This window comes from Pongo pygmaeus, chromosome 10 (assembly GCF_028885625.2).
Source record: "Pongo pygmaeus isolate AG05252 chromosome 10, NHGRI_mPonPyg2-v2.0_pri, whole genome shotgun sequence".
Lineage (NCBI taxonomy): Eukaryota > Metazoa > Chordata > Mammalia > Primates > Hominidae > Pongo > Pongo pygmaeus.
This window is the reverse complement of record NC_072383.2, coordinates 105,475,130-105,501,356: the sequence shown is the minus strand read 5'-3', so window position 1 is coordinate 105,501,356 and position 26,227 is coordinate 105,475,130. Positions and strand designations below refer to the sequence as shown.

The following is a 26,227-nucleotide window of genomic DNA, read 5'->3' as shown; positions in this document are numbered from 1 at the left end:
GGAGGATGGCTTGGGCCCAGAAGATCAAGGCTGCAGTGAGCTATGTTCACACCACTGCGCTGCAGCCTGGGCGACAGCAAGACCATGTCTCGGGGGCGGGGGTGGCGGGGAGTCATTTTGAGGAGGGTGAAAGCGAACATACAATAAAAGGGCATATTAGAAAGTTTGAGTGAGCATGTGTACTTTGTGGCCATTAATTTAAAAGGAGACTAGTCAATACAGCAGCAAAATTTAAGTGCTCAGATCTAGCCACAGAGAACCAGAAGTAGTTTCAGTTATAGAAATACATTTGTAGCTTACTCTAACTTGAAAAGATTACATTCTTAATCAATTATGCAGTATACTGACTTTATTTTCCCTTAGGGCCCATTCCATTGCTTTTGGTTCTTGAACCTCTGAAATTGTTCTGCTTTGCCTTTTTTTTTTCATTCATACATTGTAACTCAGATCTTCCTGTGAAACAGAATTTTAAAAATTCAAAATCAGTAACATAGCAGGGGGAGATATCCTTTCATAAAACACTAGAGTCAAATTCGATTTCCTCTGTGAAAAAACGCTCTTTAACAAAATTAGATTTTCTTCAATTTGTGTAAAATCACACTAAACTCATTGCTGTAGCAAAATGTGGTCACCAAAGTAGATATGGTCACGTGAAAGACTTCCGGTAAGCTGCAAGTCAGACAGCCTGGTCAATCAAGCATACAGGCTGCGCTGAATGTCAACACTAGAATAAAGGCCTAGTTACTGAGTAGCCCCATTTCTGTTCCTGGACATAAGCTGGAGAAGTTGTGACCTACACTAATTCAAAAGTGATACGGAAAATTCGACTAACATTGAAAGTTAGCCTGTTCTGTATTTGTAAGGGAATAACGATACTTCCTTCATAAGGCCCTCATGCTGATTAAATGAGAAGTATGGCCAGTACCTGGCAGGTAAGCAGATGCCCAGTAAATATCAATTTTCTACACTCCTCCCCACCCCTTTTAGTCAGTCATTTCTTTCCAGTGAGATGTCTCAGTTGGTTCCACAGCTACTTGGAACAGAGAGAAGTGCTCCCTGCTTTATAATCCATCAGTTTTCAAACTTTGTTGTACACAAGAATTACCCAGAGAGGTTCTTAAAATGCAGTCCTGGGCCCCACCTTGCAGAGATTTGGCAAGTTGGGGTAAAACCTAGAAATCTACACTCTTAATCTTTATTATTAGGGTTGCTTAAAATATATTTGTATTTCATGGTTGTATCAGCATCAAAATACATATCCAAAGATATGTTTGTACATTACTATCAAAAAAATTTTAAACTGGCTACAGCACTTTCTGAACTGCAAAGTAACTAAAAATGGTAAGATCACCCTGTTTTAAAGTTTCCTTTATTTCTTTAGATCTTTATGAAACATTCCATCGTTTGCAGATCATAGTGCTTTATTAACAAATTCATGTGTTCTTTTCCCATCCCTTTAATACAAAAAAATTATTCATCAGTTATTTTCATCTGACATTTCACTAAGTACAGAATGCATAATGTCAACATTATTAGATCAGCCATTCAAGTGGGTCACGTAAGTTTATCCTCATTGTGCCAAATACCCACTCAAAGGATAAGCTGAATAACAGATGCCTCCAGGCGTATACAACCACCTTAGTTTCTTGACTTGAACTAGTCCTGTTTAACAGGTCAAATTGCTAGTCTTTCTAAGTAAACTAAAAAAGACTCAAGTATACAGCTGTACATACATATCATCAGATGGTAAATTCATTTCAACAAGAACCTCTATAACTAACTGTACATTTGTACGGTTTTCTGCTATCATTGCAAAAGCCCCTCTGAACAAAGTTACAGTTTAGAATTTAAAACAATCCTGATGAGACAAAACGTACCAGGTGGCTTTTCTGTAGCAGAAATTAATTACAACCATTTTACTCAAGCAATTTTAAAGACAGGCAAAGTTGAAAATAAATATGCAAGCATACAGTAAACAAAATGTCTATACTGAGAAATTCAGACACAAAGCACAGTGGAGTCTATAACTGTAGAAGTTAGAAATACAAACTAGCAATGAAGCAACAATCTCTTCCAAATAGCAGGAAACAAGTTCTCCAATACCATTATTTAAATAATTATTTAGTGTTCACCTATTGGAGTTTTTTTTAATCCCGTTTGCTGATTATGACATTTGACCAGAATCCCAAGAAATACCTTAAATCATACTGCATGAAATAAATGACCGTTTAATTCCTGATTAGTTGAACTCCTTAATGACTTTTCAGTTTTGTATATAATAGAAAGGTTCAAGAACCTTTGTAAATTTGCTTACAATTGCTGCTGGTATTTATGAAAGCTTTTAAAAGTTATGTTATATTCTTCTGCATTTGTTGATTCCACATTAACGTAATTCTCAAGTATTTTATAAACAAGCCTTGGGTGTTAGAATGGTCTGTTTCAAATTTTCAGGCATGCTATTTTGACTTACTTACTGCAAGGTATCACCCCCCTTCCTCCCCTCCACTATAAAAAAAAAAAAAAAAAGTTGGCAGAATGGAGACAAATTTCCAGATTTAAGTAAAAAGAAATTTAAGATTTTCCCAGACTTGGATTATAATCCTTGGTGGACAGGAATACCAAGTATATATGCCAATTGTTAAATGTTTTATGAAATTAAACATGAAACAAAAAGAAAATGAATTCCGGCTAAATCATACTAAGAAGGAATGAGACATGAGACATATTAATAAGATATGACACATTTATCATCCATAATCAAACACTTCAAATCCCTGACTGAAATTGGCTTGAAAAATGATACAAACTCTACGGCTGCTTTAAAGGACTGTAAGATAACATGTTTTTAAAGCCTATATAAACCACTGAAGCACTTTTATATATTTTATATTCAAAACTAATCTATGGAGCTCATTCCATTCCATTTAAAATAGTAAGTCCTCACATACTTGTGGTTACTTTTACAGTGTTTTTAAAAAAGGAGTACTGCTAATAATTTAAGACATCCTAAAGACAGAATAGGTGTGAAGGCTTCTTTTTATATTTGGGGTGTTTTAGGTAATTTTTAAGAACTTAAAATTATTATTTGTTCCTCCTTAATATGAAACTCTTCCAAAATACCTTCTAACCAGTAAGTAAATGTTCCGTAGGCACTGTGAGGTGTATTAATGATGAAGCATGAACCCAGGCTGAGAAGTGTACAATTTGATTTTAACTACTGCCAAAAGAGTTAACAAGCACTGTCTTATCCACTGACAGCAGGAAATGTCTTTACCCCACTACTCCTGAGATTCTAAAGAGGGAAAACTAATTTCACAAACAAACTTTAAAAGAATCCATAGATGATTCTAAGAACAGCACATATTCAGGGTATTAGAAAAGATGTTTTCTTTTGTAAGGCATAACAAAAGATGGTTAACATTATCATAAAACCATTAATCTTTTCTTTTTAAACTTCTCTAATTCCTGCTAATTTTGCCAGCTTAAATAACAAATGAATGTCTCTTGGCCTAATCAACTATGGTTATAAAAAACTAAGACATCTGAAACTATTAGGCACATCAAAGGTACGGCTTATGTAATTCAAGGTTCCCTTCTTAAGGGGCAGGTGAGTTACCTGGCACATTATACATATGGAACTGTGAAGATCATCTACTAAATTCAACTTTCACATTTTTAGTCAAACTGAAAGACTTATAGTAAATATTCAAACATACCATATCTTCAGTTACAACCGAGTAAGTGTAACATTTTACCAGATAAAAAGCTGGAACTTAAGTATGAGAAACCTTCATATACTGTGCTCGTATTGGTCTCTTCTTTTTAGATGAAAGCCAGTCATCAATACTTTCAACACAGCAGTTTAGAAGATAAATGTCCAAAACAGTTGACTTGGTTGTAGTCCATAATTTAGCAATTCAATGCCATTGGCATTATAGTGCTGTGGAGCGCAAGTGTATCTCTATATTTTAGTCAGATTTGTCTTTCTTCTTTCCTGTTAAGGGCACTTTGTTTACAACAGCAGACCCAACAGCTGTAACACCTCCAGCCACAGCAGATACACCCCCTTTCACCAGCCCTATTCCCATGGAAGGCACAGTTGTAACAGCTGTTTTGGTCACTTCCAGACTCTTTCCACCAATCCAAGCCACACCACCAATGGTGGCACCAACAGCTCCCTTTGTAACACTGAAGATACCCCCAGTCACACGGGACAACATGCCTGGCTGCTGCTGTGGGTGATCTTTCATTGAACCTAATGAGAGAAAATATCATGAGACAATCAAATATAAGTCATAAGTCTTTAAAAGAACAGTACACATCATTAAGTAACCTAAGACTTCCTCACAACAGGAGGTTGATTTGATAAGGCCAACCACACCGATTCAAAGACACTGAAGAGCTCTTCCTTCGGGGTATAGTTGTACATGTTTTTACAATATCTTGGTCCAATGCTAAGTCTTAGTATCTATGAGAAGAAATGCTTTAGAGACTAGACAACTTTTGTAAAACAGAATCCTATTTTAAATGTTTCCTTGGTTTACGGTTTTGTTAACAAATAACCTTTATTTTACATCCTAAAACGAACATGAAAAAATAAAAACATAACTACATTTGGCCTTCATTTCCTTGACAGGATTTAATCAATCATTACCGAAACAATCTTCTTTGTAAAAAGCAGTAGTTTTCAAGGTATGGTCTGGGACCACTGCAGATGCCGAAGACCATTTCAGGGGGTCTACAAGGTAAAAACTATTTTCATAATATTATTAAAATATCATATTATTTTAATAATATTAAAATATCATATTATTTTAATAATATTAAAATATCATATTATTTTAATAATATTAAAATATCATATTATTTTAATAATATTAAAATATCATTTGTCTTTTCACTTTCTGTCATGAGTCTATAGCAGAGTTTTCCAGAAGCAGAATGATGTATAATACAACAGACTGAATGCAAAAGCAGCTGCAAGAATGTAGCTGTCTTGCATTAATCCAAACATTAAAGAGATTTGCTAAAATGTATAAACCAGTATCACCTTGCTCACAATTTCCACAATTTTTTTTGTTTTGAAATAATTACTATTCATAAAAATATTTTAATTATGTTAATATGGGTTTTTAATGCATAAAATATTCAAATTTCTCAGTTTTTATTGTTAATATAGTAAATACTGACAAAGACACAGCTCTTTGGGGCCTCAATTTTTGACATTGTAAAGGCATCCTGAGACCAAAAAGTTTAAGAACCCCTATTAAGTAAATACGTTTGGGTCTCTGCTCTATGTCTCCCTTACTGACGTATTTAAAGAGCTAATACTATGTAAAAATTAAAAACTATTCATCATTTAAAATCGTGTTATCTACCTAAAAAATCATTTTTATTCAGACATAAGTAGGATAGAGAAACTATAGCTATGGTTAACACTTAAAATTACTGCCTCAGTAATTCTTATGAAAGAGAGTGTGTGCTTTAAGTATCTAGTTTTTAAAAACTAGAGATATCCCCCATAAAAGGTAATAGCAATATGAAAAATTAAGCTGTATCTAAGTCATGAGTTTATTTTCTTTGGTTTTTTTTTTTTAAATAGAGCCACATATATTAGCATGTAAGCTCAAACTTAGGAATAAAATGACTAGCAGAAAGATTTCATAAAAATTTGCACCAGCTTGAAATGAACATAGGTCTTTTCTCTTTAGTAACCTAATAATTTTTTTTTTTTTTTTGAGACGGAGTCTTGCTCTGTCACCCAGGCTGGAGTGCAGTGGCGCAATCTCGGCTCACTGCAAGCTCCACCTCCTGGGTTCACGCCATTTTCCTGCCTCAGCCTCCTGAGTAGCTGGGATTACAGGCGCCCGCCACCACACCCGGATAATTTTTTGTATTTTTAGTAGAGACAGGGTTTCACCGTGTTAGTCAGGATGGTCTCAATCTCCTGACCTCGTGATCAACTCACCTCGGCCTCCCAAAGTGCTGGGATTACAGGCGTGAGCCACCGCGCCCGGCCTAGTAACCTAATAATTTAAGCAGCAACAACACATAAGCATTGGTGTTTTTCTAAACTTCATGGAAAAATATTTGGTACTTACACAATTCAAGCTTTACCTCTAAAAAAGAGGGGTAAGTTACTGGGTACATAAGTCCAACTAAGAGCACCAAAACTATTAGATTCTAGCAGAATGAAGTTCTCAGAGAAGGTATCATGGGGAAACTGACAATATTTGATGGAGAAAATAAAAAATTCTGAAAACTGAGCTTTCCAATGCACAACGCACAAATTTACCTTGAGATAGTTTTTCTTTTCATTGTCTGAAGATTTTACATTGTATCACAAGTGGGAAAATCTCACTGACTAGTCAAAATATCTTTGCAAAATAGTGCATAAATACAGATACAGCAATAGCTATAAATTTTAAAAACCAAATATTTTTATTAAAACTACTTAAGTAATAAGTATAGTTAATACAAATTTTTAATAACTGAAGTAAAAGACTTAAGATATAGATGGGCATTTGAATATATTAGTTATAAAATTATGATGGAAAGGATTACATAATTGGTAATTCTTCTGTAATCAAGGTCACTAGCCCTAAGAAAAAAGGCAAAATCCTGATTTGAGGCTACAACAGATAACTGCCTCATGCCAAATATCTCATTAGTAAAACTACCTTGCCATGCCAAATTTGGTACACATGCATTTAAAGAAGACAAATAATTGTTCTTAATCAAATCAGATAAATAATTAATGCAGTTGATCTCTTTTATTACAGTATACTCTTAATTATCACCATATAAATTATCTGCTTTGCAGATTCCTCTTGTTTAGTGGTTGGCATAGAAAGACATTCTGCTTTGTTCTCTTCCTTGACAATCATGCCCCTGGATGGCCTTAATTTATCCCTTTCCTGATTTCTTTCTCACAAAGTCCTTGTTAACTTTCTCACTGAGCCCTAACTTTTCAAAACTCCATGGTTCCAGACCTAAAAATGTAAGGCATGGAAAAGAGCTAAGTTAGTAATTTCCCAGGCTACTCCTCCACCAAACTAAACTAAACCTAATCAGATAGTTCTTTTTTTTGAGACGGAGTCTCACTCTGTCGCCCAGGCTGAAGTTCAGTGGCACGATCTTAGCTCACTGCAACCTCCGATAGTTCTTTTGAATTCTTTATGGCTTAAGTGTAAACTCTTTGTTGCTATTTTCCTAGCAATTTCATTTTTGCCTACCAATAAAAGAAATATAGGAAGAAAATTTTAGACAATGGGTAACAGAACTAGGAAAAACTATATAATACCTAGAGTCACAACCTCCAGCCCTAGTAATCAACATGCAATTCTCCAAGGAGATCACTATTTGGATTAAGTTTAGTAACAGTCTATACCAAAAACATGCCTCTAGTCATTTTCTGTATGTACTCAGGACATTCAGGTGTGTTTCCAAGGGTTTTTGAAGAATTAAAATGATTCATGATATCACAGTTTTCAAACTCAAAGAAAATTATGACTTAAAAAGACAAATGAAGCAGATCCCAAGATCATGTGTTAATAGAGGAGGAGAGGTACCAATTACAATATAATGAATAATAGGAGTTTAAGAACAGATCTCTAATGCCTCTTGCATTAGGCTGATTTTGTATGCAGGATATCAAAACTAAACACAGTCCATCCTTCCTCTGTATCCATCCTCACCCTTTACAAATGAAAGGATACTTATACTTCTAAAATGGTCTTAAAAGAAGAATGACAGCAAAATATTATGCCTTGTATGGTAAAATTGTGTCCCTATTCACCACTATCTATGCTTTCTTATTAGAAGCTAAAAATGTTATCTTCAATTATTTTGGGGACATATTTACTGACAAGGTAAACAGGTTATATTTCTTTAATATAATTTAATATAATTTAATGAGTGGTGGCTCATGCCTGTAATCCCAGCACTTTGGGAGGCCGAGGCAGGTGGATCAACTAAGGTCAGGAGTTCAAGACCACCCTGGCCAGCATGATGAAACCCCTGTCTCTACTAAAAATACAAAAAATTAGCCAGGTGTGGTGGCAGGTACCTGTAATCTCAGCTACTTGGGAGGCTGAGGCAGGAGAACTGCTTGAACCCAGGAAGCGGAGGTTGCAGTGGGCCAAGATCATGCCACTGCACTCCAGCCTGGGTTGACAGAGTAAAACTCTGTCTCAAAAAAATAAAATAAAATAAAATAAGTAAAAAATAAAAACTATCAGAACTTTAATTCAGTATATTTTTCCATTCTTAGTGTTACAGATGCATACTTACCTTCTGGTGGTTCATCATTAAGGTATGATGGGATTTCTTGTTGATTTTTATCTGTCTGATTCATGATCTCCTAAAAAAAAAAACATACAAACACATTTCATTTTAACCTCAACATGTGAGACTACCTCTTATCACATGCTAAATTGCGATTTCATCAACATTATTCAGATAAACAACATTTTGTACCCACTATACAACTAGTCTTCATCTTGTTTCTCTCCTACTTCAAACTGCGGCATTTAATAAATACTTTAAATTATACCAGTAGACAACATAAATCTTATGTGAAACACCCACCAAAGAGTGGCAGTCATAGTATAAGTTTTCCTATGTTGTTACTGTGGTGCTTCAACTACAACTGAAAATTACTCACTGAAAGAGAGCTGGAAGGTGGGGGTTAGCCGACAAAAATGTTGTTTCCTCCTACAGAATACTGGTTAATTTAATTGTAATTTATTTCACAATAGACTTAAAGAAAAAAGTATACCAGAACTAAAAAAGGTGTTCCCCAGACAGAATGGCTATTATTAAAACGTCAAAATATAACAGACGCTGGCAAAGCTGCAGAAAAAAGAATGCTTATACACTGCTGATGGGAATGTTAATTAGTTCAGCCACTGTGGAAAACAGTTTGGAGATTTCTCAAAAGAACTTAGAACTACCATTCAACCCAGCAATCGCATTTCTGGATATAACTCAAAGGAATATAAATCGTTCTACCACACACGTGTTATGTTCATCACAGCACTATTCATAATAACAAAGACATGGAATCAACCTAGATGCCCATCAACAGTGGACTGGATAAAGAAAATGTGGTACATATACATCATGGAACACTATGTAGCCATAAAAAAGAATGAGATCATGTCCTTTGCAGCAACACAGGTGGAGCTGGGGGCCATGATCCTAAGTGAGTTAACACTGGAACAGAAAACCAAATACCGCATTTTCTCACTTATGAATGAGAGCTAAACACTGAGTATACATGGACACAAAGAAGGTAACAAGAGACACCAGGGCCTGCTTATAGGTGGTGAGTGGAAAGAGAGTGAGGATCAAAAAACTGTCTATTGAGTACTATGCTTATTACCTGGGTGATGAAATCATCTGTACACCCCACTCCCACAACACACGATTTTACCCACGTAATGAATCTGCACATGTACTGCTGACCCTAAAATTTGAAAAAATTAATAAATAAATACTAAGGTGTTCTATCTGAGAAAGTCTTTAAAAAAAAGACATCCCTCTCTTGTAATGATGACACCACCAATCTGAATCAGTAACAGATCAATTTTGATGACTTTTTGCTGTTCTTAAAGCTCTTATGAACAGAGGCAGTTAACAGAATTCAAAATTTACTGTACAAAAATATATATATATGTATATATCAATATCAATACAGACGGAAAAAAATCTCTGCCATCATGAAATGGATACTCCAATGGGGAAAGGCAATAAATAAATACAAAGAGAGGACTATATGTCAGTGGTATTTATATGCTATGGAGAAAAAGGGGTGGATGAGAGGGTGTGATACTTTATTTTTGTATAATTTTTTTTTTTTTGAGACAGAGTCTCACTCTGTCGCCCAGGCTGGAGTGCAGTGGTGCGATCTCAGCTCACTGCAACTCTGCCTCCCAGGTTCAAGTGATTCTTCTGCCTCAGCCTCCCGAGTAGCTGGGACTACAGTCGTGCATCACCATGCCTGGCTAATTTTTGTATTTTTAGTAGAGATGGGGTTTCACCATGTTGGCCAGGCTGGTCTCGAACTCCTGACCTCAGGTGATCCGCCCACCTCGGCCTCCCAAAGTGCTGGGATTACAGGCATGAGCCACCGCGCCCGGCCAAGGATGGATGGGGAGAGGATATGATATTTTAGATAGGATAGTCTGTGAAGGCTTTACTGCGATGACACTCAAAGAAGGTAAGGATACAAGATATTTAGGTGAAGAGTCTTTGCGGAAGAAGAAATGGCAAGAGCAAAGGCCCTGATGTGGGAGCTTACCTGGATCAGCAAGAAGGAACAGCCAGTAAAGTGTGGCAGGGTCGCATCAAGGGCAGTAGGAGAGGAAGTCAAAGAGTGAGGTCTGGATCAACATAGGCCCTTGAAGGCGATGATGGAGAGTGGCTTTTAACTGAGTGAGATGGGAAACTAGTAAAAGGCACTGAACAAAAGAGTAAGGTGATCTTTTAAAAGATCATTCTGGCTGCTGTAAGGAATACAAGCAATAGGCGAACAACAGCAGAGGCAGAAAGTCCCATTAGGAAACAACTTCAATAATCCAGGCCAAAAAATGTTGGTGGCTTGGATGAGGGTGGTAGAGGCAGAGGTTGTGAGAAGTGGGACTTTTCAAAGGTGATTTTAACTTCATGGAATTCATCTTCTTATGACTTTAAAACGTAAATCCTACTTAAGATGAGACTTCTCTGCACCCCTGCTGAGTCCAGCAGCACATGTTGTGTTTAATAAATAGCTTTCAATTGCTCTAATGAAAATCCTGACTCAGGTCATTTATCAATGGCACCTAATCTTTCCTGGTTTGGTTTGAGAATTTAGCACATCATCCCAAACATAAGATTTAAAAAGTAATAGTAAAGCTAAGTAATCTCTCACAGAAAAACCAGTAAGAATTTCAGCATTACTGGGAAAGGAGGTTCTTGATGGATGTGCCTTAATTTTAAAACTCCCCAACCACAAAGGTTCATTTATTACCATTCACATTTATGTTTTCTTTGATCTATCATCATGGTAAGATCATAACAAATTATACAGGATGGTGGTTAAGGCTTTGGGGTCAGAGTGCCTGAGTTTGAATCTCAGCTTGACCATAAACTGTATAGAAGAGGACAAATAACTTCATTAAATACTTGCTGTTTAGGATAGTTAAAATAAAAATCAAAGACAATTCTAGCCTTAACCCTAAGATGAGAATACTATTTAACAAATTCCAAAATAAAACATGCGGAAATTCCTGGTAGAATATGTGTGTCCCTTCTGAGAAATGATGATTTTGAAGCCACTTACTTCCCTGCTGGACTATTAATTTCAAGAGGGCAGACACCTTTGTCCAACTTGTTCATCATGGTAATCTCAGTACTATATATTAATACCATACACATAGACACAAATCCAGGAGATCACTTGGCTGGTCAATCAACAGAAGGTACCATACCCTACAGAGAAATATGGGAAATTACATATACCCATACATCTTACATATTTTAACTGGAGTTTAAAAATAGGTGTGATTATGACTGTAACCGCATATATTTCAAAACGGACTTTCTGGTGCCTACCCCATAAATCCCTACCAACAGTCTTACCTTTTATTTCTAATACAGTATCCCTTAAAAACAATTATTTTTCTATACCTATCTTGTAATTAAGAAAAAGACCACAATTTTTAAAAATTAGTTCTGCTTCATGAGAGCATAAGATATATACAGTTTAATCTAAATAATATGAATTGACTTCATCCTTCTGTGGGTAGGCAATAAGAACCCATGAGCAGAGCTATACTGTCATATCTGTGCCTTAAGACTCTAACTGAAGCAAGAAGAGATGGAAGGACCGAGAGATTAATACAGTATGTGGCTACTTTAGTAGTCCAGTAAGATAGAATTTTCTGACAGTCTAAACTCTGCCAGATTTTCATGTCTAAATAAATGCTTTGGACCAAAATACCAGGGTCACCTTTGAATTGTGCTTTTTTTTACATTCCCATCTAATTATCGGTAAATTCTGTTGCCTAAATAAATCCAGAATATAACCATTTCTCATTACCTCCTACTGTTACCACTTTTAAGCCACCATAATCTCTTACTTGTAGTACTGCAAAATCTCTGAATGGGTCTCCCAGCTTCCACCTTTGTTCTTCTTTCAGTCCAGTCATGTCATACTCTGCTTAAAATCCTCCAACTGCTTCCTATTTTGCTTAGAATAAAATTTGGAGTCCTTATACCTTTGCCTTTGAGGCCAGATACTTAACCGCCATCTCCACTTTCTACCTCTTGTTCATTCCAGTCTAGTAACACAGAGTTCCTTGTTTATCCTTTCCTCGAAGCCTTTTCCCCAGTATATGTACATGGCTCAGGTCCTTCTGCAAATATCCCCTTATCAGAAGATGTCCCCTGACCACCTTATAATAGATGAGCAACCTCCACTCTTCTTATCATTTTCACCTAATCTGTTTACTTTGGGTCTCTCCCAATTAAAATGTAAGCTCCATGAGAACAAACGCTTGGTTTGTTCACTACTCTATCACCAGAGACTTAATCAATGATGCATGGTTGACACTCATATACCTGAATTTTTTGTAAGAAGTAGAATGTAACTTGGGTATTAATGTGAGATGAAAGGGAGAATCTCATGTCATATTTCTAGTATAAGACAGAGATGATGAACACAGAGAACATCAGAAGAGAAACCTTTTGAGAGAAGATGAAGGACTTGTTTCTGAAAAAGCTGTATTTGAAATGCCTTCAGGGCATCCACACTTGTTCAGCAGGCAATTGGATTTAAGGGGCCAGAGATTCAGCATAAAGTTGGAGTTAGAGTTGAGGTTCTAAGAGCGGTTTGAAGTGATAGCTGAAGCTCTGAGCAGTGGGTGATATGATCAAGGAAAAGAGTGATGAGAAGCCGACTGACAGCCTTAATTGGCCAGCTCATATTTAAGAGGTGAGCAAAACAGAAGCCAGCAAAAACAAACAAAACACATCTGAAAATGAACAAATGAGTACAGCCTCATGGAACACAAGAATTTATAAGCTTCCAAAAGACATACATTATGCAGATGTGAAAATAATTTATGATCAAATACTACAGAAATATGCTAATGCTATATTTAGAGACTGTAAAAGGCATATATCATCATGCCCAATTTTTTAAAAAATGCATACAAAAAGACTGGAAGAAAGTATGCCGAAGTATTAATAAAGATTGCCAGGGGCGGGGGGGTAGAAATACATAAGTTTTACATTTTACATACACATGCATGAAGTAGTATACATAGCATTTATGTATTTATAGTATATATAGTATTTGTATATAGTATTTTTATACCTACACATAGAAATATGCACAAATACATATACATAGAAATATGCATAGTTAATTAACATCTATAAATTTTCTTCCATAAAAATGTGTTGCTTTTATAATTAAAGAAAAATACATATTTTCAAGTCTTGGAAATCAGTAATATTCATAAATATTTTTAAAGATTATGTAGTTCATCAAATCCTAATTATTCTAAGTTTTAGCCACAGATGAAGTTAATAATCTAAAAAACAATGTACTTGAATCACATGATGCTTTAAGAAAATGGTATCACTGAGTTTTGTTCACAGTTATGTCTTGGGTAAGGAAATCCTGACAAACAGCCTTATGCAGGTTATTACTATATTAACTGTACAATACTGTTAAAGACATTACCCACTACAACACTTAATAGCTCTGATACGGAACTCCACATTAGAAATTTCTTCAGAGGTAATTATTTAGAAAATGTCTTGTTTCCCCCAAATATTTAGCATGTTTTCTTAAAGATATAGGCATTTTTATATTTAAAAGATACAAAGGTATGATGTCTTCCTTCTCTTTGGCTTCCAGGAAGCTTACAGCTAAAATCCCAGCTCAACTAGGTAGGCTCCTGTGGCCTGCACAGTTGTGTCCTATCTTCCTCCACACTTCCACACCTCCTCAAGACTGCTACTTGGATTGCTATTTCTCCCTGGTTTGCAATTTGCGTATCTTATTTACATATTTTTACCAATTTGTTGGTACATGTTTTTGTTGTAAGCTGCCAGATAGTATTTGTGGGATAAGTAGAATAAAAAGAAAATATTGTAATCCCAGCACTTTGGAAGGTTGAGGTTAGAGGACTGCTTGAGCTAAGGAAGTCAAGACCAGGAAAACATAATGAGACTCTGTCTCCACCAAAAAAAAAAAAAAAAAATTGACTGGGCATGGTGGTGCACGCCTGTAGTCCCACATATTTGGAAGGATGAAGAGGAAGAACTGCCTAAGCCCAGGAGTTTAAAGCAGCTGCAGTGAGCCATGATCATGCCATTGCACTCCAGCCTCAGCCACAGAGCGAGAACCTGTCTCAAACGATAGGACAGGACAGGACAGGACAGGACAGGATGAAGAGAAGAGAGGAGAAGAGAAGCGAAGAGGAGTATCCACATATACTTTAAGCATCACAAGAAGAAATACATACCAATATATGGCCCAAATTTGGGGTTTAAAAAAAAGAAAACTCTAAGCTAGAGTCATGCTTTCCAAATGTACCTTTTTAAACTTAGGCAGTGGTGTGCCAAGGACTTAAGAATACACAGGAGAGACATAATGCCTGCATTTAATCTAGAGTAATTTAAAATACTGTTTTATTTTTAAATTCACACACAGTAAAAAGTGAAATGAAAAGTGCTTTGAGCATTGTGTTTTTTTAAAAGATAACTAGACTTTCAAGAGATTTCACTCTCGCCTGGGGCTGCTTCCGGGTATATTCTCAGACTTACCAGCTCTCCCTGCCAGTCCAACCACACTCCCACTCCCACGCCCACCATGAGTTCATTCTGGCCTTAAATTAGGAGTATTTCTGTAGAGGAGTATGAAATGTAAAAAGCTAGATACTATTATATAGAAATATTCAATTGCATTTAAAATGTATTAGCAGTAGTTACCAATAAGATTATCAATAAACAAGAAAGTAGCAACTCTGGAGTCCTGCCATGCCAGGCATATGTCTACCTAGACTAGAGGAATTCACTATTTAGAAAGCCTTGAAAGTCCTAAGTGCCACAAAGATTAGTTTCATTGTGACTTAAAAAAAAAACAAGGGCCGGACATGGTGGCTCACACCTGTAATCCCACTACTTTGGGAGGCCAAGGCGGGTGGATCACCTGAGGTCAGGGGTTCGAGACCAGTCTGGCCAACATGGTGAAACCCCATCTCTACTAAAAATACAAAAATTAGCCGGGCATGGTGGCACACACCTGTAATCCTAGCTACTCAGGAGGCTGAGGCAGGAGAATTGCTTGAACCCAGGAGGCAGAGGTTGCAGTGAACCAAGATCTCACCACTGTACTCCAGCCTGGGTGACAGGGCAGAACTCCATCTCAAAAAAAAAAAAGATTAGTTTTGTTTTGATGTTTGGGCATCTTGTACATCACACCTTAATAGCCAGTATGTAGTATCAAAATTCCTCTAGAACTCTTAGAGTAATAAAAATTATTACTAATTTTTAATTAATTAAAAAGCCACAAGTATTTGAGATTTTTTTTTCCTGAATTCCTAATTTGATCATAAAACAGTTACCTTATAAAGGTATTTGCTAAAATCCTTAACTGTGTCATCTGTACTTTTCATTCACATAAACCATTCCAAAGTCCTACACACAAATATGTGCCTAACTTTTAGTGATATTACCTCTTTATGGATATTGCCACTTCGTTACTAAAGAGAAATACTTTTTATATTACTATCCTGCTTATTATAACCATTGCAGGAGACCTGTTTCTCTTATAGTAGGAACTGTGAAGATAAATAGACCCCAATCTAAAACTTTGAAAGGTAAATAATCTACTAATAAAATTTAAGAGTATATATGTAGAGACAAGTATCAACTGACAGTAAAAATTTCAAAATGGGCCTGTAATCCCAGCACTTTGAAAGGCTGAGGCAGGCAGATGACCTGAGGTCAGGAGTTCGAGACCAGCCTGGCCAACATGGTGAAACCCCATCTCTACTAAAAATAGAAAAATCAGGCGGGTGTGGTGGCGGGTACCTGTAATCCCAGCTACCAGGGAGGCTGAGGCAGGAAAATCTCTTGAACCTGGGAGGCGGATGTTGCAGTGAGTGGAGATCGAGCCACTGCACTCCAGCCTGGGCGACAGAGCAAGACTCCATATCAAAAAAGAAAAAAATTCAAAATGACCATTTTTAAATGTTACTCTTAAGTAGTACATTAAAATTATTAAATTCTATACAAACTATCTGCCCTGAACTCACTGAATCATTAATTCAACATATACTTGAGCCCTACTATGTGCCAGGCACCCTGTTACGCAATTAGGAGTTCAGTGTGATTAAGCACACACAGGTACTACTCTAAACTAGAGTTTACAATCCAGTGGGAATAGACTTTTCCGGCACTTACCATTTAGTGAATCATTCAAGAAACAAATTATATATTCAAGAAACAAATATATCTGCTCTCTAGGAGCTCATAATGCACAAGTTTCTATTAAAAACATACTTTCTGGCTGGGCATGCTGGCTTATGCCTGTAATCCCAGCACTTTGAAAGGTCGAGGCAGGAGGATCGCTTGAGCCCTGGAGTTTGAGAGCAGCCTGGGCAACACAGCAAGACCTCGTCTCTACCAAAAAAACAAAACAACACATACTTTTCTAAGGAAGGCAGTAATGACAGACAATAGCTTTAGATAAGTACAAATGATTTAACTTATTCTACAGACATAAATCAGTTCTACCTTTTGGTCCTGAAGTGTGAATAAACTATTACAATACCAACTAAACTGGTTATAAGTGGGTTTTTAAGAAATTGTGACATATGAAAGACTTCTTAGTTGTAGACTGTATATCACGACTACAAACTCATCAGCAGTTACATTAAGCATTGTAGAGATGGGCAGAAATAATTCTTGCCCAGTACAATAGTATCACATAGATTTAGCAGCTGGCAAATACACTGAGCAAGGATTAACAACGCAATTCCCTAAAGGGTAATTTATTCCAATAATAGAAATAAGTAAACAAACACTTCTTGGGAAACTTGTTTTCTTTGATGAATCAATGTTGTTTGTGGGTTTCAGTAATATTTCATATATAAATTTAAAGTTTTATTCATAATAAAAAATTCCGAAAACAGTACATAAATTTTCCTCTGGGTTACCACCCCTCTATACACCAAAGGAAGTTAAATAAAGCTTAACTTTATATAAAGCTTATATAAAGCTTAACTACAAGATACAGTGCACAAGTTTATTGTCAAAGCCACTTAAAACCACCTGTTATTCAACAGTAGGTGCCAATTTCCCTATAATAGAAAAAGACGACTATAAATGAATTAGCTAAATTCTTCTACATATTCTACCTAAAAGAACTTTACCACATCCTCACTCCCATGTTTTAGCTTTTTTGCCAAATAACTGCAAAGAGATTCAAAAATATATTTATATAGAGCTTTACAACATATACACCAACAAGCAGAGTACATGAAAACTCCAGCTTACTGTTTTTATGTTTTTCTAGTTAAACCAACTATCGAGAAGAGTCTGCTTTTAAAGATGGCCCCTGCCCATTAAATCAACAGCAAATAGGCTACAAGAAATGCTCTCAATCTAGCAAGAAAGAAAAGGTCATCTGCCAGTAAAACTTCTAAGTGCCCACTTAGACAAGTAATAACTGACAGTGTCAAAATGGCAATTTTTAAGGGTTATCCTTAAATGAAACATTAAGCAGAATTACAATACTCTATTAAACCAGAGAACCAGTAAACCATCTTCACATTATTTCAACAGATATTTGCATTCCTACTATGTGTCAAACATTGTTAGGCACTGAGGCATCCTTGTGAACAAGCATACAAAGGTCCTATTCTCAAGATGTTTATATATAATCCAGTGAGATATCTTCCGGAAGTAGAAAAAGAGCAAATAAGGAATAACTGAAACAAAGAAAGGTAAAGATTTTCCTGTAGTTAAAAAAAAAAAAATCAAACCCATGCACACACACAGAAATCTGTATATTTGTCTAATGTAGCAACCGTTATAATTACAAACGATGCTTTCTATAAATGGACAAATTTTTACTGAACTTGGTTTCTGGTACATCTGTTCTAACAAAGACTAAAGAAATGAAAGAGGAAAAAGCAAAACAGGATGCATATGGGTTTATCAAAGGCTACTTCTCCCTTTCTTTTTAAAAAGTTAAGCATGGGCGCGAGCGCGCACACACATACACACACACACACACACACACACACACGAGCGCGCCCGTTTACCTGTTGGTGTGGTATCGATACTCCTGGGGAACCCTTGAGGGCACTCACACCAGCAGAAGTTTCAAAGGCTAAACAACAGCATACAGCAAATAATCACATATAGGAAATATTTTCATTTGGAATTAGCACAGTGTTCACAAGGACGCAAAAACCAAATTAAGAACCCTTCCCTTTTCCCTAGGTGTTTCTAAACCCTTCCGGGCGGCCCCTTCTCTCCCTATTGATCCCTTTAGGCACTAGCAAATCCTTTTTTTTTTTTCTTTAGCAGAGTGAGTGACGTGGCAGGAGGCAGAAAATGACCCTGGAGGCGTCGTGGCTAGCGCTGAGCTTGGCACCTCCTCCCTCCGCTCCACGTTGTACACCCAGCACACCCCCCCAATCCCGAAGGGCTCCAGAATTTCTATGTAAGGGTTTAGGACAGGCGATCTGATTGGAAGTGGGAGCTGGGGGGTCGGTCTTGAAGCTGCGTGTGCAGAGCAGGCAGTTTTTATTTAGACTGGGAGGCAGTGACGGCACGGATGGGTGCTCCAGCACTCCCTGTCACCCCTGGGCGCCGCCAGCACCCTCTCCATTCCCACTTTTACTTTAGGTTAGGCGTGGAGATACAGCCTTCCTACCCAGGAAGAGCTATGGGGGTGTCCACTGGGAAAAAGTCTTGCGTGCCTGAACCCAAAAGGGAGGTTTATCAACAGGTCAGGAGTTGGCAGGGCGAGGAAGCCCAGCACCCAAGCCCCTCCGCTGCATCCCTCTCCCAGGCTGCTGACGCCCCCTACCTTCCTCCTCCGCCCCCAACCCCGAACCCCCAAATGCTAAGAAGTCAGGCGGAGGCTTTCCACGGCTGCCCAAGCTCCAATCGCGGCGGGGCAGTCAGCGACGTATAAGGAGGAGTAGCCCCAGAAGCGAACCTCCATCCGCCCCCAACTTCGTCCCGCCCCTCCCCCTTTCCCGCTGGGGCCTCGCCAAGGCCTCGCTGGGAAGCCAGGCCGGGCACTGGGAGGTGAGGGGCAGGGGCGCCGACGGCAGAGGGCGACGGAGGAGGGCAGGAAGCCGGGACTGCGCCCCTGCCCTCGCAACCCGACTCACTCACCGCCGGGGTCGCGGCCAGCGCTAGGGCAGGGCCGGGCGGAGTGAGCGGGCCGGTGCCGAGGAGAGCTGAGGCGGCCTGGGCGGCAGCGGCGGCCGGCACAACCCCGGGCAGTCGCGGCTCCGGAGGCGTCCTCTCAGGATGTGGAGCTGGAAGACTGTGGCGGCGGCGGTGGAGGTGGAGACGGAGGCCTCTGGCTGCGGACGTGGCGCCCGACGCGACCCGCCCCTCCGCCGCCTCCTCAGCTCCCGCCTCCTCCCGCGGCTCCGGCTCCGAGGCGCACGCGCGCTCGTGCAGCCCGGGCCCCTCCCGCGCCCACCGGGCACACGCCCACCCGTTTCTCGCAGGGTCCGGCCCTCCCAGCAGTCCCCAGCCGGCCGTGTCCCAATTGCGCACGCGCGACGCTCCGAGGCCCGCTCCCGCCCCTTCGCCCCCTGGGCGCCTCCGTGGGAACCACCGGCCGGCCTGCGCGCGCCTCCTCCGGGGGTCTCCCCGCCTTCTTCCCGCCACCATCCAATCAGATCGGGCGAGGGGCGCGAAGCCCGGGAGACGCCTAGGCCGCGGCCCTCAGGCCCGGTGTTTTGACGTCGGCGGCTGCCCGCGTTCCGCGCCGAGTAACGGTCTTCGGAATTCAGAACCTTCGCCTTAGGGAAGGTGGGACGGTCGCCAGTTTCTCCAGCACTTTCTTCGTCCAGGGACGTCAACCTCCCTTGCCTGCTGTCCTCAGGGACTGACAGCGGGGCCTGCTCAGAAGTTCACGTCGGGACAGTCTACAGGCCTTTGTGACTAAGTGCTAGGGGTGAGGAGAGACGTGGCTTATTTATGTGTTTTTCAGTTTATGATTTTTTTTTTAATTTTACTTCTCCCTGCCCTAGAATTGAGCTTCTTGAGAGTAAAAACCCGCCTGGGTCGCCATCACCGTAGGCTTGGTGCAGGGCCTGCCAGGCGCTCGAAATTTGTTGCAGAGGTGGGTATTCAGTATCGAAAGAGCCGCGGATTGGACATTAGAAAGCCTGGCTTTGCGCCGCGTCCTTGCCACTTGCTGATTAGGCCCCTCCACGTGGTCCCCGCCGGGGCAGCAGCTCTCCTCGCCCGTCCAAAGGCACGGACGGGGAGGCGCGTGGCGGCCCCGCCAGAGCTGAGCCCCCGGGATGTGAGGCCGTCTCGCTCTGAGCTTCAGAGCAGGGTTGCAGGAGACACCTCAGAAGGTCGTTTTGAGGACGGGAGGAGATGAACTGCTCAAAGCCTGCTTAACTAGATAAATGGTATCTATTAACTTTTCTTTGACTCCCTTTCCACACCTATAAAATGAAGATGACGGGAAACTTGTCAAACTTTTTTTGTGGTGGGTGGGAAAGGTCTTTATGAACTGTGAAGTCCTATGCAAACGTGAGATGTTTCCTTTCGCAATCTGATTAGTGAAGCAAAAACACGCGAGTCAAAAACATACACAGAAAGCAAAAAAAAAAAAAAAAACCTCACAAAATGGTTTATCAACTGCAGAATATTCAGGATGTTGGAACTGAATGGTAACTATTGACAACATAGCTCAGAAAGGACGTGGTAAAACATGCTGGATGAAGCTAACTTTGATCCAGGTCTTAAATGGAATGGACTATAGTTTATAGCTTCAACCTAATCATTAACTTATGAAATCAGAGAATTAAGGCCACTTAAGCCACTGTGCTCAGACTGTGAAGATATTTTAGTTTCTCAAAGCAGAAAGAGGAAATTAAATACTCTTGTCAATTCAACATATGGCTTGGATGATTAGCAGGATCCGTGGATTGTTGTTTATCCAGTATGTGAAGAAACGGATATCCTCTGTTTTCTCGTTATTACACAAACTTCTATCCTTAATATGTGACCTTTCAAGGTTGAACTCTAGGTAAAATTATGAAGTGCACAATTACGTCTTGTTTCTTCTTCCCTTTGCACGTCGTTTTGCAAGAGAATCTATTATTAAAGTACAAATGACTGACAAGATTGTAGCCACTCCTGGGAGATTTTGCATTTTTACGGTTATCAAAAGCCATAACTCAAAGCAGCAGTTGAATCTGTTTGATAAACCAACTAAGATTTAAAAGAGCTCCTTTGGGAGGTCATGAGTTCACCAGAAACTCCTGGTGTAGGAGTTCAGCCTATAAAACGAAGAAATACATGACTTGTAGTATTTCTTCGTTTTATAGTCTGAACTCCTCTAAGTTCTTGATTCCCATTCTGTGACCTCCCTTTCTTAGATTGTTAAAATAAAATACAGATGGCTCATGCCTGTAATCCCAGCACCTCGGGAGGCTGAGTCGGGGGAAGATCACTTGAGCCCAGGAATTTAAGACCAGCCAGGGCAACATGGGGAGATCCCATCTCTTAAAAAAATAATAATAATAATTGAGCATTGTGGCACACTCCTGTAGTCCCAGCTATTTGGGATACTGAAGCAGGAGGATTGCTAGAGCCTGGGAGGTCAAAGCTGCACTGAGCCATGGTCACACCACTGCATTCCAGCCTGGACAACAGAGTGAGACCCTGTTTCAAGAAAAATAAAATGAAACATTTATTTCTGGATGTTATTTTGAAAGATTTTGTCATGTCTTAATGAGCCCTGGCCAGGTAATCACAGCACTTTGGGAGGCCAAGGTGGGAGGATTGCTTAAAGCCAGGAGTTTGAGACTAGCCGGGTCAATATAGTGAGACCCTGTTTCTACAAAAATTAAATAAATAGCCAGGTGTGGTGGCATGCACCTGTAGTCCTAGCTACTTGGGAAGCTGAGGCAGGAAGGTCACTTGAGCCAGGATTTCAAGGCTGCAGTGAGCTAAAATTGTGCCTCTGCTCTCCAGCCTGGGTGACAGAGACCCTCTCAAAATAACAATAATAATGAATTCTTAGTGCCTTCAGGCAATAAAATTCTTTTAACAAAATTCTTAATACACATATCAATTACCCAGCCTCTTAAGTGACTGAGTTTTCTTTTAGTTGGGTACAGACACAGTCTTTTTGCCTTATTGAAAAACTTAGAAATTAGATGTGACATTGCTTAACATGGTGGGGTGGTTCAAAGTGGACCAGAAAGAAGGCAGAAACCAGTAATGTTAAAGCAAGAAATTATTTCTAGGCTGATAGTACACTGAAGTTTAAAAAGCTCCAGCCCAACCTTCTACCCAACATGTGAGTCTGTCTCCTGTTATGTGCACAATCATAGTTTTCATCATTATCAAACACTCTTCCCAGGGTTTCAGTATGGACTCATTTAAGAAGCCTACTTGTTGCAAGGTGCGCACGTTTTTCCTGTTTCACCATGTTTTCATGAGTGTAATGCGTTATCCTTGCATTAAATTAACAGCTTTATAAAGGTTAGTTACCCCCCGGTGTAAACCATTATGCTTTCTTTTCTCACTTTCTTAACTGCTCTTTGCCATTCCTGGCACAATCACCTGTGCTGTTGGTTTTCCTTTGCCTGCACCAATATCCTTCTTAATTTTTCCAATGATAGGGTAGATTTATTTGACACAGCTCCTAACCTTGATCATCTGATTTCTCTCAATCCAATGAAGCAAGTACATTATATTCTAATATAGGGAATCCTATATTCATATGAGGAAACTGAGGCATAGAGAAGTTGGATAATTTACCCCGGGTCCCACAGGCTAGTGAAGAGCAGGCTCTAGAATCAAACACAATTTTGTCTGACTCTAGAGCCCAAGTTCTTAACCACTATATTCTGAGAAAGAGAAAAGCAGTTTCTGACATGCAGTAAATGCTGGCACACTAGGCTTTGGTATTCTTGTTGAACAAAAATAATTTTAGAGAACATCAACATCAGACGAGGCCACTCCATGATCATGGTGGATCAGGACAAAAATAAGACTACTTCATAATCATGTGTGAATGTAGACAAAAACACAAATGCTGTCCAACCCACCAAATGGAATACACAAAATGAAAATACCAAATTAGTCTACGTAGCTGTTGCCTCTTTGCCAATGACAGCTTAAGCCTCATTCCAGTCTTCCCTCTTTCTAGATAAGATTTATTAAGATACCCAATCATAGAATTACTCCCACTTCCTGACAATATCCTGTTTAGAGCATAGAGCAAAGTTCCACCACCTTAAACCCTCTATCAGATCACCTAACACAAACCCAAATCTTACAAAAGGATTTTTTCAATCACCTTACCAGTATGCCACATGGTTCCCTGTGATGTGTTCTTCTTGCTGCAATGAGTAGTAAATTCAACTTGTTCAACCACAGGTGTGTTCCTGGTGATCTTTGACTAGAAAGCATTGACAGTTCTTTCTGGACTATTCTATATCATGCATTTCTATGGAGTAGAAAGCATACTTATTAGGTATTTCTGCCAGTCAAAGGAAACTGCCCTTTCATCTCCAGCCATAGGATTGTCACACCAAAGCTAGAAGGTTCCCTTTCTTTTTGTGGATCATATATAGAGTGTCTGCTAAATTGAGCCTTATTAAAAGACAGTGAAAAGAAGCACATGTTGGAATAATTGGACATCATTTTGAAAACAAAAGCTTAACACCTATAAACTCATGCCTTTCACCATATGCAAAATAATTCAAAATGGATCATAGATCTAAATGTGAAAATAAAAACTTTTAGAAGAAAACATAGGAGAACATTTTTATGATCTTGAATTAGGCAAAGTTTTCTTAGGTACAACAAAAAACACACAATCCATGAAAGAAAGAAATTTATAAAAACTTGCTCTTTGGATAACACTTGCTCTTTGGATGTCACTTAAGAAAACAAAAGAACAAGCAACAGACTGGGAGAAAATATTTGCAAAACATACCTTTTTTTTTTTCTGTGAGACGGAGTCTCACACTGTCACCCAGGCTGAAGTGCAGTAGCACAATCTCGGCTCACTGCAAGCTCTGCCTCTTGGGTTCACGCCATTCTCCTACCTCAGCCTCCCAAGTAGCTGGGACTACAGGCGCCTGCCACCATGCCCAGCTAATTTTTGTTTGTTTGTTTTTTAGTAGAGACGGGGTTTCACTATGTTAGCCAGGATGGTCTCCATCTCCCTACCTCATGATCCGCCCACCTCAGCCTCCTAAAGTGCTGGGATTACAGGCATGAGCCACCGCTCCCAGCCAAAACATACCTATTAAGTGATTGTATTCTGAATATGTGAAACACTCTTACAACTCAGAAGACAATCCAGTTTTAAAATGTGAGAATAATTGAACAATCATTTCACCAAAGGAGATACATGGATGGCAAATAAGCATATGAAAAGATGCGCAACCCCTCCCACCCCGAGGCAACCACTCATGTGTTTTCTCTCCTTACGGTTTTGCCTTTTCCAGAATGTCATATAAATGGAATACAGTATGAAGCATTTTTAGTGTTGCATCTTTCACTTAGAATAATGGATTTGAGATTTATTTATGTTGTGTGTAGGAGTAGTTTGTTCCTTTTGTTGCTGTAGTCTATTTACTATAGTAGTCATTAGGGAAATGCAAATCAAAGCCACAATGATCACTACTTGGTTGAAATAAAAATAATTTCAAAAGCTATTGATGATGGACAAAAACTAAAACTCTCAGACGTTGTTGGTGGGAATGCAGAGGGGTACATACACTTGGGAAATGGTTTGGGAGTTTCCTATAAAGTTATGCATACACTTGTGATATGACCTAGAAATCCTACTCCTAGATATTTACCCAAGAGAAATGAAAACATGTTCACACAAAAACCTGAACGTATTTTATAATCATCTAAAACTAGAAACACCCTAAATGCCCTTTAATTTGTGAATGGATAAGCAAATGGTGGTACATATATACAATAGAATCTACTCAGCATATAAAAGGAACAAACTGCTCCTACACACAAATGAATCTCAAGTGCATTATTCTAAGTGAGAGATGCAAGATTAAAAAGTCTTCATACTGTATTCCATTTATATGACATTCTGGAAAAGGCAAAACCATAAAAAGAGAAAAGAGATCAGTGGTTGCCTGTGAGGTGAGAGGAGTTGACTGTAAAGTGGAGCTTAAGAGAATTGGGTAGGGGTAATGGAACTGTTGGATGTCTTGACTGTGATGTGTGTGGGTTACAGAATGTATGCATCTGCCAAAACTCATAGATTTGTACACTAAATAGAGCAGTTTTGCTGTGTGTAAATTGTACCTTAATAATTTTGACTTGAGAAAGAAAGATGTTGGAATGGAAAAAAAGAGTTTTGATGAGGTAGAGCTACCTGACACCATGAATATGAAGACTGGCCTAAAGGTGAGCAGCCTGTTATGCTCCTAATGGGCAGCACTTCACAGTAGTTTCAGTAATACAACCTGAGTTTAAAGATGTTCAATTTGTTCTTATGTTTTTGCCTAATTTCTTACCATGCTTGACCACTGTTGGCAAGTTTCTTCTCTCAACTGCCCTTACCTCTACAGTAACCAGTAGAGTAACTTCAGTACCCAGTTTGAGTCTGGTTTCTACCCTTGGTTCTATGTTTGATACAGTTTGGCTGTATCCCCACCCAAATCTCATCTTGAATTGTAGTTCCCATAATCTCTATGTGTTGTGGGAGGGACCTGGTGGGAGGTAATTGAATCATGGGGGCTGTTACCCCCATACTGTTCTTATGATAGTGAGTGAGTTCTCATGAGATCTGATGGTTTTATAAAGGGGCTTTTCCTCCTTTGCTTGGCACTTCTCCTTCCTGCCACCATGTGAAGAAGGACATGTGCACATTAAGCATTTAAAGATCGTTAAAGGGTAATACAAATAAAGGCCAAATGGAGTAAAAAAAGAGGACTGAATGAGTGCAGAAAAGATAGATATGGAT

General features: G+C 39.1%; 1 protein-coding gene across 2 annotated transcripts; it reads right to left on the bottom strand.

Moving 5' to 3' along the window:
- Positions 1-1,353: 1,353 nt before the first annotated feature.
- TMEM263 (transmembrane protein 263) lies at positions 1,354-24,328 on the bottom strand. 2 transcript variants are annotated; one of them, XM_054445087.2, is made up of 4 exons: positions 19,414-19,544; positions 18,327-18,394; positions 8,293-8,362; positions 1,354-4,255 (listed from the first exon to the last, which is right to left on the bottom strand). In XM_054445087.2, exons 3-4 carry the CDS (start codon positions 8,354-8,356, stop codon positions 3,969-3,971), a joined length of 351 nt encoding a protein of 116 aa, XP_054301062.1. In that variant the 5' UTR covers positions 8,357-8,362; positions 18,327-18,394; positions 19,414-19,544; the 3' UTR covers positions 1,354-3,968. The 2 variants fall into 2 exon arrangements, with proteins under 2 accessions (XP_054301062.1, XP_054301061.1); XM_054445086.2 differs by lacking the exon at positions 18,327-18,394 and having other exon boundaries at positions 19,414-24,328.
- Positions 24,329-26,227: the final 1,899 nt, after the last annotated feature.